Raw genomic sequence first — 14,940 nt, 5'->3', positions numbered from 1 at the left:
TCGCCACACAGACAGATATATGTAGGAGGTAGTTATTATCAAACAGTCCATCCTCTCAAGAACTTGTCTCTGCAAAGCGCAAAGCACGTAGGTATATAACATAAGTGCTTCATAACACTCACGAGATAATCAGTTGAAACACGGAAAGCTCGAGTCGACTAAGACGGTTGATTGGTCCGAGTGATACCTGAGGTGGACGGATTCGCAGATGGCGCTGCTGAAACCATCCTGAGACGGCACTAGAAGTCGTATCGAGTAGCACCATGATGTATCGAATCGAATGGTATCGTGGTTTATTTACTTATTATATAACTATACTTGAGGTATGTATGTATAGGTATATATAAATGCTACCAAGATCCGACTGGAATCCCGCGTGTACATGGTGTGTTGTATGTGCTTACCTAGGTTACTATTCTATGAATATTGTATGTTGCGTGTATGCGTCGAGTATGCGATGACACGATCTAGAAACGGAGCCAACCTGAAGTGCTATTGATACATAGAGGTAAGCAACATCAATACATACGTTTTAAAAACTTAATATAGGTAATCCAAGAACCCCGACGGCTGCTGCCCTTCGTAAAGTTCAAACACCATCAAACAACGAGAACCTTAACCGGCGGATAGCCGGTCGAAGTCTAAAAACCGGATATCGACGCCGTTCGAAATAAAAGTAGAGTTAAAGCCCGTCTATATAATCAGCTAATGCGGACTCAACGTCCCGACGTCTCGGAAACCCATGCGGGAACTCAATCGCACGTATGTACAGACGTAGCGGACGCTAGATCAAGCAATTAGGTTCGACCCGTTTTCCGCCGTACGGGATTGTGACGACATATCAACAACAGCACTTATAAGTGATAGGGACGACTTTTGCATCAATGAGTATATACTTTAATTTTGCAGAATCGAAGAAGCTGGTATTACGAAGCTGTATACAAAGATTCACACTCTCCTTTAATTTCTCTCAGCTACGTAGGACTCGCGTCGTAGAGCTTCCTTCCCCTTTCAGTGCTCGGCCGAGTCTATCTGCCGCCTCTAACCAGAGCTGCTGCAATTAGACAACTAACTTTGCGCGTGGTCTCGTGGGACTACGTGGTCCTCCTCGCCTTCTTCTAGTACACGTCGTAACTTGAAAATACAGGGGATATTTTTCTATTCCTCGTGGATATCGGCTTATGAAAATGCGGGCAACGTAATGACGTGATGCCATGCGAATGAATACCTTCAACCCTAACGCCGGCGGGACCAAAACAATGCCGCATAATCAATAGGAGACGAGATTGTTATTGGGATAACGTATATTGTCCCCGCTTAGAAGTTAGATGCAGCGTTTGTTTGCGTCGGCGCGTGGTAGCTCTCGAGGGTGCTCTGGAATGGGCTGCGGCCGGCGGTACTACCGCTAGGTTCCGACTTCTCTGCGGTTCCGGGACCTCCGAATCCATCACCGTAGCTGACCAGTTCCTCGTTCTCTTCCTGGCTTCGCCTGTTGTTACGAAGTCTCCAGAATAGTACACCCGCAGCTGCCAGGACGATCGCGCCACCAACACCGACACAAACACCAATGATCGTATTTCTAACTTGTGGGCTCATTCCAGATTCCCTGTCGTCGCCGCTGGTATCAGCAACAGGAGAAGGTGTCGACACGATAATGCTAGAAGATGAGCTGACATGGGTCTGCCCGGCTGCGTCAGTAGAAGTAATTACTGTGATGAAAGTAGACGTAACAGGTGGTGGCGTGGTGCGAGGAACTTCGGTTGTGTCATCGCTGCTGTTGTCGCCACTGCCGCCATTGCCATCGCTGGATGTCTCCGAGGGAGTCGGGGCCGCGGTCGTAGGGGTTGTGCGAGCCGTAGTTGGCGGAGGCGTCGTCGCCGTTGTTCCTCCCGTAGTCGGGGTTGTGTTGTCGGCCGTCGTAGGCGTTGGGGTAGATGCATCACTTGTTGTAGGAGTTGGAGTGGATTCATCAGAGGTAGTTGGGGTAGGGGTATTAGACGTAGTTGCCGCGGGAGTTGATGTCGTCGAATCATCTGTTGCATCATCACTGGATGTGGTTGGATCGGCAGCGGATGCATCGGTGGTAGAGTCAGCGGTGAGATCAGGACCAATTGAGATGATGTCCGCCCTGACCGCGAGTTGACCTGCGCCGGCGTGCTGATTATCGAGCCAAGCTACTCCAGTGACAGCGGTCACTGAGAGTGCCGCCATCATTAGATGGATAAGTCGCGTTGAATGCATGGCGACTAGTAAAGTATAATAATACTATAATACTGGAATGGGTCGAAAATGGGTGGAAGGGTGGGAAACTAATGGGTGTATCCGTCCCTCCCCTTTTGAAGGTTTTATTCGAGATGAAGTTTAATGTGTCCACGTGGATGGGCGATGGGAATATTAATTTTAAATCTGAAGCACGGTTTGCCTGTCAGACCCAGTTGTTTCGTTGTCGGATATTCACTCAACGCGAAATGCTGTACTGTGTTATCCGAACGTTGCGCGGATAATAGGGAATTGGGTAAAAGAGCGTAAGGTGTAGAGGCAGAGTTGAAAACCTCGGGGAAAAAGAAGGAAAATGTAATGATGGATTAGGAATGGATATAATAGGGTGATGAGAGAGAGAAACGAATGACCAAAGTAAGGACCAGATTAAGGATGCGAAGAATCTGACGGAGAGCCTGGAAAGAAAGTGAGGTGCGGGTAACTGGAGAAAGTATGGTTACATCTGGTTCGTATTTGCACAAAGATGCGTAAAGTGAGGGTTCGCGCATAAATTTTTACTCAAAGACCCAATCATAGCTTGATAAAGGAAAGGGGCGGGTGGGGCCGATGATGGTGGAGTTGATATGTACCTAGGTTTCTTAGACAACTGGGTCATGTTGTCTGCAGGCTCTATGTAATTGATGTACATCCTTTTCAGGGTATCGTGACAAAATCGTACTATGGTACTGAGGTGCCACTTTGTACATAGACGTACATGCATTAGTGAGGTAGTTGATCAACTTTACTTTCAAGTCTCTATGTTCGTGGTGTATCTACTGATTTCTATTAAGCTCGGCATCCGAACCGGTTGATTGCCTTTTTTCTTGTTGGTCATTTTTTATAGGTTGAGCTAGTAAGACCTCTCCCTTACGAGCCCGGATCAGCCGAATTTAAGATGTGTTTGCGAAGGTACCTAAAGTATGCGCTTAAGGTACTGTATCTGACGCGCCGCCTCCAATCTGAATGTAGTTACAGATTACATATCTGCAACTTTGACTAAAAATAGGGTCTGCTTTTAACTTCTTCGATGTCGATATATACTATTTACCATTTCGACCTTCCATATATTAATGGCAATAAATAATTGTTACTGAATTGTACACTATAAAAACATTGTTCGTTGACCAAATCTACCTCGTCCTTGGAAGATGTCCTGCCTAATTGTTGTACTTGCATATAATGTACTTAAAGCATGCACATGACATGATGCACATGAACATTTCGTAGCGCTATTTTGTTAGCGACTGGAGTGATCATCAGGGTCTAACTAGAATGGATTAGGACTTGCCCTGAATCCGAAAATCAGCAGCCACACAGCCACATATGCAAAGCAGGAGGCCCGCTGGCCAAGACGGAATTCAATACAATGCATTCATTCAATTGATTTATTCAAGCAGTCAAGATGTATGTAAGCTGCAAGTTACGATGAATGTCGATCGGACAACGTTGCATGCTGGGATACTTGTCAGACCATGATGAATAACGCACAGAGCTTTTCATAGGCTATTAGAGTCTTACAATCAAGCTTAACCCAACGATCGACTCAATATGAACCAGTTCGCAACCATTGAATTTCCCTTATGATGACGAACCTCAAACGCTTGCGATGGATTCTATTCGCAACGCAAACTCCTAGGTGTTTCGAAACACAGTCCCGCAATGGTTTCTTCCCGGACGCCTAACCGCCAATTGCGCTGCAATCTACATGTGACGGATGCGATTTTGACAATTCTGACATTCTCAATTGAGGATAATCCTACTAGTATACCGCGCTATTTGTGGAATTAGCTGCTTGGTTGGGTAGAGCCTGGAGATTCCAACGACCCTCCTGCCCTTTTTTTAGTGTACAGGGCCCCTTGGGATCTGCACAATTGAAGAATGCGGGGGGTCGCGCGCCTCGCGTTGTAGAAAACGTTGAATTGAAGTGGCTTGATCAGACCAGTCTAGGTTAGGCAATATTAGGCCGTGGCATCTAGCCGACAGGTCCTCGGCCGTCCAGCCCCGTGTCTGGAATCCGGGTCCGTTTTATATCTAGCGCATCGCTAACCGCTAACCTCCAGAAGGATTGAGTTTCGGCCCCTAAAATTGTCTTGTCTTAGGTTTGGTGATACCCTCTATTTTTAGATGACAATTTTTTGTCTTACTGGTCCTTTCAGTTGTTTCTATTTACCCCACGTCGTTGATACGGTTGAAGAAAGATTAGTTATATGTTATTGAAGGGTTGAACGCGTGTAATGAATATAACTACGTCTCTATATTAGTGTTGTAGTTGTGTTTGTCCTGTGCTTGCCATCTGCTATTCTCTAACTAATACTATTTGAATATTGACTGCTTATACTAAGTCCTACTAATTAGTAGGGACTCTTATATGACTAATGGTCCTATTTAAATGTAAAATATATCTTCATGTTGCTTGTCTTTAAAATCATAGTAAAAAGGGTAAACTAGAAGTGTTAGCACCTTATCCTACCTATGCTTTAACTGTATAACTAACGTTACCTACCTACCTACCTGAGGTACCTAGGTAAGTAAACCTCGAAAGACCTCAGTTATTCCCGACCTCCTGGGCCGTTAAGAAATATGGAGGCAGCCTTTTCTAAATATTTTTAAGTGCTTTCTCATAATGTATTGTTAACTGGATTGCTGTCAGGGGTGACGTTCCGAGTAAAACCCAACTGGTCAATTACGAAATGGAGACAATATACGCTGCCACTTAATGTCGATAATCATTCTGCTAACTAGACTATGACTCGCGCACCCCTTCGCAATTCTGGGGCATTGTACGTGACCTATGGCGACACATTCTTTTGACCAACATATGCGTGGATGACGATGGCTCGTCGAGTGGTTATCTAATTATAGATATAGACTCTTGGGCCGCCGAACCTTACGTCACTTGGGACGCACTTAAAGATGAAGACATCTGAATAGCTTCTTGTAACGGAGAAAATCCACATTACGTCAATAAGGGACCTACTTACTATGTACATAGGTAGTTTTCAAGATATCAACTATTCCCTAATTGAATTGGTGTTTATGCCTCGGCATTGGCATTAATATTCCCCTGTTGTGAATAGATATGCGCCAGCCCTATGTGATACCTCAAAAACTTAAGAGTTGTCTAACCACATTAAATCTGCCCTGCAGCTTATGGTCCGGTTCTGTGGTCGTATGCTGTGAGCTCATATAAGTGGACTTGATTTCAGTCTCGATTCCGTTCTCTTTGTTGTTACAAGACTGAGCTGGCAAGAGGTAGATACCTTAGAAATCGTACACGTGTTTTTTTTTTTTTTTTTTTTTTTTTTTTTTTTTTGTATGTATTGCAAATTGACTAGTATGACCGAGCTGTAAATGCTACCCTAAGTACTTAAGGTACACTACGTATAAGCAGGTATAGTATGGTGGAAGCCATCACTCTTGAGAGTACCTATATCTATTCAGAGGGTTAGGAAGCTTGCGTCATCTTAGGACGATTTAGGTGTATTAATGCCACTAAGTAGAGGTAGATAAGGTTTAGTGTATTGTGCTGATAATTCCTAGACATGCTTGTGCTAGTTAGTTGGTGTATAGTTAAAGATGGAAAGAAGGGACGGAATGGCCGTTGATACATACATGTAGTAGAACGAATAGGTACGTTTAGCTAATAGGTGGCAGCAAAGTGGCAGGAGTGGATATTCCAACGCGATGGGAAGGCCCATTATTAAATTAATGGACGAGGGGAAGGCGCTATGCGAGTCCACAACGCGAATTTGGGCTGATAAAATGGCGTTAAAAAATACATGATGCACGGACCTTTTATACTATAGATATAGGCGGAAGCACTTGCCGATTACATGTATCTTTCATCGTATCCCGTTTAGCACTAGGCTAGATCTAAATAGCAATTTCCATGAACAGGCAATCCTAGACAATCTTTTTGAACAACTTGGGTTTTTCTCGCAACCAAGGGGCATCAGCTTGCAGCATTTCCGTCCGAAGCTCTCCATCGCGTCTTTTATTATCGAGTCCATCTTATGTAAAATCACTCCTTCTTGGATTCAAGGCGGATAAGTGACAGGCAAGGCGAAACCGATGGAGAGTTGCGTATTTTTACCATTCTTTTAATATATTTTCTCTTCCGCTCTTTTCTTCTTCCCGATCGCCTCGGTGAGCCCTCTTTTTATTTTATTTCTTTTCCTACAAGGACGCGTCGCGACAATCCCCACGCTGTCTACATAGTACCGCAACTAGTACCGCAACTTTTACCCCTTAGTTGGCCCACGACCCGATTCCAATTATCGTCGGGCCACGAAGGAGGTGCACGGATATACGTGAGAGAGCTAGTAGTCTGGAGATCTAGCAGCAGGCGACCCATGCCTTGTCTGCGCTGATCTCGTCGTGGTATGTCTTGACTCCGCCTATCTTCTCGTGTCTATCTTTTCTTGATTCCTGAGACATCAGAATCGAGGGCTAACTTATACCTCGGTTCAGCCCCCCCAAAGACGTATTCTTCAAACCCGTCAACCCCTCCTCGTGCTTTTGCACAGGACGGCACTCGAGCCTCGCTATCTCGTACTTATTCAGCGACGTCGTCATCCCCCGTCTCGAGTGCGTCAACTATCGACGACGACGGTGAATCGTCTCCGGTGCTCCCGCCGCTTCGAGCACCGACACTGCCGGGTCGGGCATCCGAATATCTTCGGACGCCGCCATCTAATCGTAGTTCCGGAGACGATAGAGAGTTTGTCACAGCCAGCTGGGGTTCACCGTACCCCCAAGCCGATAGTAGCCACCTGCGTCGACTGAGCTTCAGCAGTGAGACATCGGAAGAATCTCCGCTGCACCAGCTAGAGATTAATACACCTTTTTTGCGTCCGGCTCCATTGACTATAGTAACCGAGCTAGACCGTCCCTCGACTTCCCTGTCCGGAAGCGCTGCTGTACTTGCGAATCGTGCTCGGCGCCCCTTGCGCGGCCTTACGGAGGATTGGATCCGTCAGCATACCACCGAGGACCTTTCTTCTGAACACCGCCATTGGCTTAGTGACGGAACTGACGATAGTGAGCACTCTTCATTGAGAAGCTCCATTTTGAGCGAAGAGGCGAGTTGGTTTGAGGAGGCAGATCCCAGGACCCCACGAGCTGACCGGCGAGCTACCCTTCATCCGTCTCGAGCCTCTAGTCAAGCGTCTTGGCATTTTCCGAGACAGCGTTCTAGCAACGAAACTCTAAAGCAAGCTGCTTTGAACCGGCGCGTTACTAGCGGGACCGCAAGCATGGACGCGCTTGAGGTGGAGAAAGCTAGTCAAGATGCCGCCAGCATCCACACCATAGATTCTATCTCGGAATCGGTACCGAGAGCAGATACTCCTAGAAGCGACCAGCCGAATTGGAACAATTCGAATCCAGTTGCGCCTACTACTCCGATTAAATCGATTAAACAGGTCGTAGGGCGCACGCCCCCACCCAAGAAAAAAGTGCCCTGGAAAGGAAAGAATATCCTAGTTTGCCTACCATGGGACGAGGAGCGAGGCCGACCCGGGAAAGCACCGGTCCCTCTAAATGCTGCTGAAGTGAAAGAAATGTGGCGCTCCTGGGAAGAGTTGGGTTACGATATTCGTGGGTTTGACTTGGAAGGACGTCATGCTCCTCTGGATCCCCTAGAAAGCTATTCCCAGAGCAGGGATGAGTGGCCTAATTCGGACGATATTGTCAATGAGCGTTCCCAGCACACGTATCAGGTGACGCTTCCAGATTTAAATGGTGTGTTCAGTTCGAGTGATCCCTTCTCTGGAAGCATATACTAATATTATAATCGCAGCATGGAAGAACTATGTAAATGAGTTGAATGAAGCCAAGCTTAGGGCGCTTGGCGTGTCGTTTGGCGACGAGGAGCCTGCACCTCAACCCTCAATCTCTCCGGCCGCAACAAATATGAGTCGGCAAACGTCGAATAAGTACCCTCAATTGCCGTTCTCCCCTCCTATTCCAACGTCTTCGGCCGCAAGTAACGGGCAGCAACCATTCCCTTTCCCACCCCCATTCCTCTCCGGTCCCGGGTCGTCCGTGCAGAGCCCCGGCATCGCATCGGCTGCTTCTCCGGCTTCTTTCCATGGCACGTCGTTCCCCGGCAAGTTCAACCCCCGCGCGTCGATTTCTATTTCACCGCACGAACTTCCCTTCCATTTCTCTAATCCGTCTTCGCCTCACCCTTGGTCTCCGCAAATGTTATTGCAGCAACAGCTTGGCCGTAGTGGCTCGCCTTCTGTTCTTAACTTGAACTCGGTCATGTCGCCCAATTCGCCTTTCCAGCGTGACGGTATATCTTCACCTATTGGCGGTATTCACTCGAGGCACCAATCTTTGCAATATCCGATTCTTCCGCATCAGTATTTGCATAGGCAAGAGTCGGCTAGGGCATCGCCTCGCTTGCAAGACTTGCGAGAAATTGAAGAAGAGGAGACTCAGAGCAATCCTTATGAGGACAAGAGCCCAGCCAAAACTCCAGAGCCTAGCCGATTTATACGTCATAATGCTAGTGCCAGTCTCCAGAAGGAGATTGACGATGCCGAGTATCACTTGGAAGAGCAATTCCGCTCTCAACTTGAGCATGAGGATTACAGTCCCCATAACGAATACGAGAAAATGAAAGAGAACCACCTGCAAGAAGTTGAGGCAGTTCCGGCTTCACACGCAAGAGGACCGTCTGTCCACTTCGGTAGTTTTGGGAATGATTCTGATGAAGGACCAAAACTTCACCACCCACAACCACATAGCCGCGGGCATTCTCTCTCTCAAACGCCGTACTTTGACGAGGCACGGGATAGTACTGACGAAGGGAGCCTCCAGAAACGCCGGCCAGCTGCGCTTGATCTGCAAAACGGTAATAATTCATACGAAATTGAGACGAATCCAAGCAATCTCGGTACCCCTATCCAGTCTTTTGATTTGGCAAACCAATTTCACCAGCGGTCGTTTTCTAGCAATCCTTGGGCGGATGAACGAAGTTCTGATAGTAAATCCTCTTCGCGTCGCGAGAGCCATGCCAGCAAGCCCTCGTTGTCGAAGTTGAATGCCGGGGCAGCTGAATTCAAATTTAACCCTACGAGTAGCTTCACTCCTGGTCAGTTCGTCTTTGGTAACAATAATGTCCAGCCAGCCAGTTTTCAACCAACCACATTCAGAGCCGGGGTGCCATCATTTACACCGAAAATCCATTCCGCGACTTCCAGTCATTTTAGTGTTCCTTCAACTTCTTCATCGAAGGGTAAAATTAATGCAGCCGCGCCAGCATTCTCTCCTCGCAAGACTGAGTTTAGCTTCTCTGCGTCTGGACCTAAATTCCGCCCCGATGCTCCTGCTTTCCAACCATCGAAATCTTTTGCTTCGTCGGTAACTAGTGCCGGAGCCTCTGGTAATGAGAGCGTTGAAAACCGCCTGGGTAGCATATTTGGTAACATCGACCTGAAGCTGTCTGAGGCTGCCAATACTGTTAAGAAGTCAAAGGCTGTCCCTATCGTGCGACCATCAAGTCAAGATTCTGCTGTCCCTACCACGGAAAGTCAGGATACCCAAACGACGGATACTAATCCAACTAAGAAGCAATTTAGGGAGAGTAACGACGATGGTGATAATGTCCCCTTATTTGCCGAGCCTACACCGGAGCCGGAGATCTTGCCACGGATGCAGCCTAGCCCAGTTGCTTCGGAGCCTGCTGACTCTGAAAGAGATAGTACTATTGTGAACTTCCACTCCAACAACAGAATCGAGGAAGAGGAGACTTCTCATGTAGGCGACACGACTTTCGCGTCTACGATCCTTTCCGAATCTACGGATGGGAAATTACAGTCCGAGTCGAATGGCACGAAAGCGACTAGTAGTCCATCTGCGACTTCCCCTGACCAAGACAAGCCTAGCTGGAAACCTTTTGAGTTCAAGAACGATACAGAGATCCAGGACTTCAATAATGCTAGGCCGTTTGGTGACGATGAACCCTCATTAAAGAAGCAGCACAATAAGAGCCTTTCTGCTACAGCTCAGCCGTTCGTGCCTGGGGGCTTTACTTTTGGTACTACGACTGATTCTGCGTCCGCTTCCTTTGACCCTGTTCTCAAGACCCAACCGGCGCAGATGGTGGAACCTGAAGACGAGTCTGAGGATGACCGTGCCGGTTCTCCAACCCCTGGACCAGATTTCAAGTCCATTGCCGAGCCCGAACCTGAACCGATCAAGGTGCAGCAAACTCCGACGGAACGAACTGCTCCACCCACCAAGGGTCTTGGTTCTTCACGATTTGCGTCACCACCACCTGCTCCAAGGGGCTTGAACGCGTCGAGATTTGCAGCTTCTCCATCGCCACAACCGAAATCGGCTGGATTGTCCGCTTCTCGATTTGCCGCTACTCCGTCTCCAGTATCTGAAGATAACCCTTCGCAACTTGCTGAAGAAAGCATCAACGAACAAACTAGCGAGGTATCCGAATTGCATAGCTTTGAACCTCTGCCTGTCAGCCCGCCATCGGAACCAGCTGAATCGAGAGAGGATAATACCCATGAGCCCACATTCGAAGAAATCGACGCGGTTATGCAACATCTCAACAAAAACGATCCGACGATGGGTGTCAAGAGAACGATGGAGTCTCCTAAATGGCGTCAACCCAGCCCTATGCAGAATGTCCCGGGTGCTACTATCACGAACTCGCCACCTGTGCACTTGCCACCTCAAGTACCATTTCGAAGTGATGCACCGAGTCCAAGTCCACCTCGGCAGTACCTTCCCTTACCTAGGCAGGCTGTGGCCCCGAGACCTTCAACTGAGCTTGAAGATCCCTTCGTTGACCCTCCACTAAGCGGCGTTTCGCACTCGTTTGATGGTCCTGTACATCGACTCAATATCGGAGAGAGTCTACCGGAGAGTGAATGGGATGATGCATTCAGCGCCAGTGAGCAGGAGAAACTAGAACAACGTGTCCAATACTTCGATGGTCATGTCAACGACTTGGTTGGTACCGTCCTTGCTTCTAGACTCGACCCTCTCGAGAAAACGCTTGGCGATATTCAACATGCCTTGGGTTCTTTAGCTCGTAGAGCGCCGTCCAGCCGACGTGATAGACGCAGTGTTTCCGCCGAACTCCAAGAGAGCGATGCAGACGATGAAGATGACGAAACGCCTATCCGCCGGTCAATGAGTCCCAGAAGAGACAGAAGACTAGAGCAAATTCGGATTGCTGTTGTGGATGCTCTAAATCAGCAGCAATCAATGCGTGCACTCCAGCCTGATCCCGTTGATCAGGGTCCAAACAAGGAAGATATAGCCGTCATAAAGGCATTGCAGCAAATGAAAGAGGAACTCAGCCAAACCTTACGATTAGACTTCCGTGGCGAAGATATTCGGACTATCGTAGAAGAGGCAGTGGAGCGTCGCATGCCTCCAACTCCTCAACCAGTAATTAAGGACGATGACGCGGTGAACGCGAGGTTTTCTGAGATGCAATCGAGGATACAGGAACTTGAGCAGCGCCTACATACTGAAGCAAGCAGAACCGAGAGCGAGCGCTTTAGAGTCCTTGAACTTGAACAGCGCCTACATACTGAAGCGAGCAGAACCGAGAGCGAGCGCTCTAGAGTCCTGGAACTTGAAGATCGACTGCGAGCCGAGGAGGCTAGAGGAGAGAACGAGACAACAATTAGGCGCGGTGCTGAGGATCGTGCTGCTGAGCTTCGACGACAGCTGGAACAAGCGGAGACGAAGGTGGAAGTCGAAATTATGAACCGTAGTATTTTCGATCAGAGGATACATGACCTGGAAGAGCGCGTCAGGCATGCAGAAAGCAAGACTGAGCAAGAATTGGCGGGTCGTAGGGACGCCGAAGATAGGCTCTCGGAGATCCAACGACTTCTTCGTATCTCTTCCGAAGAGGAAGATCGCCTACGGGCTGTACTTGAAGAACGTGAACAGAAGATCAAGGGTATGGAGCAGTTATCGAGCAAAGCCTCCATGCGTCTTACCCTCCTGGAAGCAGCTCAGACAAATGCCGAGCACACCCAGGCAGAGCTCAAGAACCGTCTTAACACTGCAGAAGTTGAACTCCGCGATGCTCGACAAGAGACGCGACACTGGCGTTCTGAAGCTGAACAGGCAAGGGAGACAGCTCATCGACAGACGGATGATCTTATGGAGGCCATTAATGAGAACAAGCACATGCATAAGCTTATCGATACACTCGGCGTCCAGCTTGAAGAAAACGAGCAAATCCGGAATAGCTGGCGAGCCAAGTTCATGTCCTTGCAAGACGACATGGCCCATGCAGCTCGCGAAATTACGGAAGAGAATGCCCGCCGCCAGAAGAGAGAGCAAGCCCTTATCGCACGGCAAGAAGTACTTGATGCTAGGCTACAAGCTGAAGCACGAACTCGTGAACGCCTCGAAACCGAAATTGAAAGGTTGGAGAATGGTGAGCGTGCTGGCCTAAGGGCTGTTAGCGAATGCAAACGGCTCGAAGCATTGCTATCTGAACTCCGTGACGACAATCATAATCTCCAGCAGAATATTCTACGTTACCAGAGAGAAATCCACGAAGCAAGAGAATCGGCAGCTGCTGAAGTTCAGCGCACACAGACTTCCGTACAAGCTGAGCTAGAAGCTGCTAATAACGAAGTTAACGCCATGCGTGAGGAGCTCGAGGAAGATATTAATAAGCTAAGAGCTCAGCTGGACCAGGTCAGGATGGATGCAGACACCGCGAAGGCACACCATGAGATGATGCTTGAGGAAGCCCAAACAACTAAGCAGACCGAGCTTGAAGAAGCCGAGAGTAAGCGGCGTGCCGAAATTAGCGAACTCATTAGTAAACACCAAAATGAGATGGAGGATCTTCAAGCACGGTATGAGCGACAGATCAGCAATGCTGCTGAAGATGCGCAACGTACAGAACAGAACCTCTTGGAGCGACTCAGCCTATCAACTTCAAAGACCGAACATCTCCAAGACCGTGTCGCTCATCTGGAAGACAAGGTACAGCTTGCGCAGGAAGCCGCGCGGGCGGCGGCCCAAGCAGCACAAGCTTCCAAGTCTGTCGGTGCACCTGGACCTGTTGCCCAGACAAAGCAGCTAGCAGAGGCTATGCAACTCCCCGAGAAGGTTTCGCCACAGGCCTTGCGTGAGTCTATTATGGTCCTGCAAGAGCAATTACAGGCCCGTGAGCAGCGGATTGAAGAGCTCGAGCAAACTGTTGCCAAGCTTGATCCTGACGCCGCCTCTAAGATTTCCAAGCGAGATGATGAAATCACGTGGCTACGTGAACTCCTGGCTGTGAGACATGGGGATCTCCAAGATATTATTAACGCGCTATCCTCAGATCATTTAGATCGAGAATCTGTGAGGGATGCGGCTATACGTCTGAAGGCAAATCTTCAAATGGAAGAACAAGAACGAGAGCGTGCCATGAATGGTGGTTCGGCCATCAGCTTGCCAAACATTGCCGCTACGATTAGAGGAGCTGCAACTCCTCGAGTTGCACAAGCTGTTGGGCCTCTCGCAGCCGCTTGGGGTAGCTGGCGAAAGTCGAACCAGCCTGCGCTTAACAGTCTCTCCAATGTCTTGTCTTCGTCTCCAGCGTCAGCTAGAAGCTCTACGCCTTCGAAATCGAACGTCACATCTCAGAATAATTATCTCTCCGGTCTCATGACTCCTCCGGCTTCTGGTATTAGGAATACCCCGCCGGCACAGCAGAACCAGATACAACCTACCGCGTTCGGTACTACCGGCCGTCGGTTTACCGCCGAACAATTTGCTGCTAGATCTCAAGGCCAGTCAATAACAGCGCGGCAAGCCGAGAAGATGCCTAGGATAAGCACCCCGCCTCAACAAGAGCGTCGTCAACCAATTACTCCCCCAATGATGCGATCTGGCGCATACGATTCAGATGCGCACGTTGAGGAGTTTGACGATGCTTCCTTCTTCGATGATTGAAGAGGTGTTTAATGGATCAGGACTCGACTGATAGCCAGACCATTTCCAGATTTTCTACTTTCTTTTGGGCGACATTATTATGCTTGTCGCATAAATCATCAAGGCATTTTGGGGAAGTTGACGTTATATACCAAATGCGCGCTTTTTTATACCATTTGCCTTTTTCCTCTTCTGCCGCTGCCGCGATGTCTAGATTGATACCCCTTTACTCTCTGTTTTCCCACCCTTCTCGCACACTATCTGCACTTGAAATGTAATGAAACGAAACACAACAAATAACCATCTACATTCATTCTCTTGACGGATCAGATTGGCAATTGGTTTCTCAAATTTCCCATTCGAGAAGAAGATTGATAATCAGAAAAGTTACCTATTTTTTCATCTTTTTTTAAGCAATTTGTTTCCTTTGTTGTTCTGCCACTTTGCATAGCCGGTTAATTGGAGACGAGAAAAGGAGAAGTTTTCGCTCATTTCGCTCATGAGAAGGAAGCACAAGAGAAGAGAAGAGAAGAGATGGAAGAAGCAGAGAAGTTGGAATCTTCGATGCATACGCGTGACGTCGTTTCTGGGGAGGTCTGCAGATAAATTAGTACTACTACTACTGCTACTGTATGAAGACGATCGTCGTTGGGATCGTGTCGTGTCGAGGAGATATCAGACAGATAGAATTAATACTTTCGTCACGTTTTTTAAGTCAAAGTTTTCCCCTATTTTATTTGCGTGATAATGATT

General features: G+C 48.1%; 2 protein-coding genes across 2 annotated transcripts; one reads left to right on the top strand and one right to left on the bottom strand.

The window, feature by feature from the left end:
• Nucleotides 1–874: 874 nt before the first annotated feature.
• On the bottom strand, nucleotides 875–2,987 carry F5Y00DRAFT_231904 (uncharacterized protein). The gene has a single exon (XM_048007091.1). The coding sequence runs from the start codon at nucleotides 2,239–2,241 to the stop codon at nucleotides 1,318–1,320; it is 924 nt and encodes a 307-aa protein (XP_047866658.1). The 5' UTR covers nucleotides 2,242–2,987; the 3' UTR covers nucleotides 875–1,317.
• Nucleotides 2,988–6,611: 3,624 nt separating this feature from the next.
• Nucleotides 6,612–14,208, top strand: F5Y00DRAFT_260177 (uncharacterized protein; the record flags this gene model as incomplete). Its single annotated transcript, XM_048010982.1, has 3 exons — nucleotides 6,612–6,618; nucleotides 6,730–8,001; nucleotides 8,060–14,208. 3 exons carry the CDS (start codon nucleotides 6,612–6,614, stop codon nucleotides 14,206–14,208), a joined length of 7,428 nt encoding a protein of 2,475 aa, XP_047866657.1.
• Nucleotides 14,209–14,940: the final 732 nt, after the last annotated feature.

The sequence above is a fragment of the Daldinia vernicosa genome, assembly GCF_022497035.1.
Source record: "Daldinia vernicosa strain CBS 139.73 unplaced genomic scaffold F5Y00scaffold_13, whole genome shotgun sequence".
NCBI lineage: Eukaryota > Fungi > Ascomycota > Sordariomycetes > Xylariales > Hypoxylaceae > Daldinia > Daldinia vernicosa.
The sequence above is the reverse complement of the archived record's forward strand: the minus strand, read 5'-3'. Positions and strand labels throughout refer to the sequence as shown.

Bases quoted from the DNA above. Each gene is read 5' to 3' on its own strand.
- F5Y00DRAFT_231904 (XM_048007091.1), bottom strand. From the start codon at position 2,241: ATGCATTCAACGCGACTTATCCATCTAATGATGGCGGCACTCTCAGTG.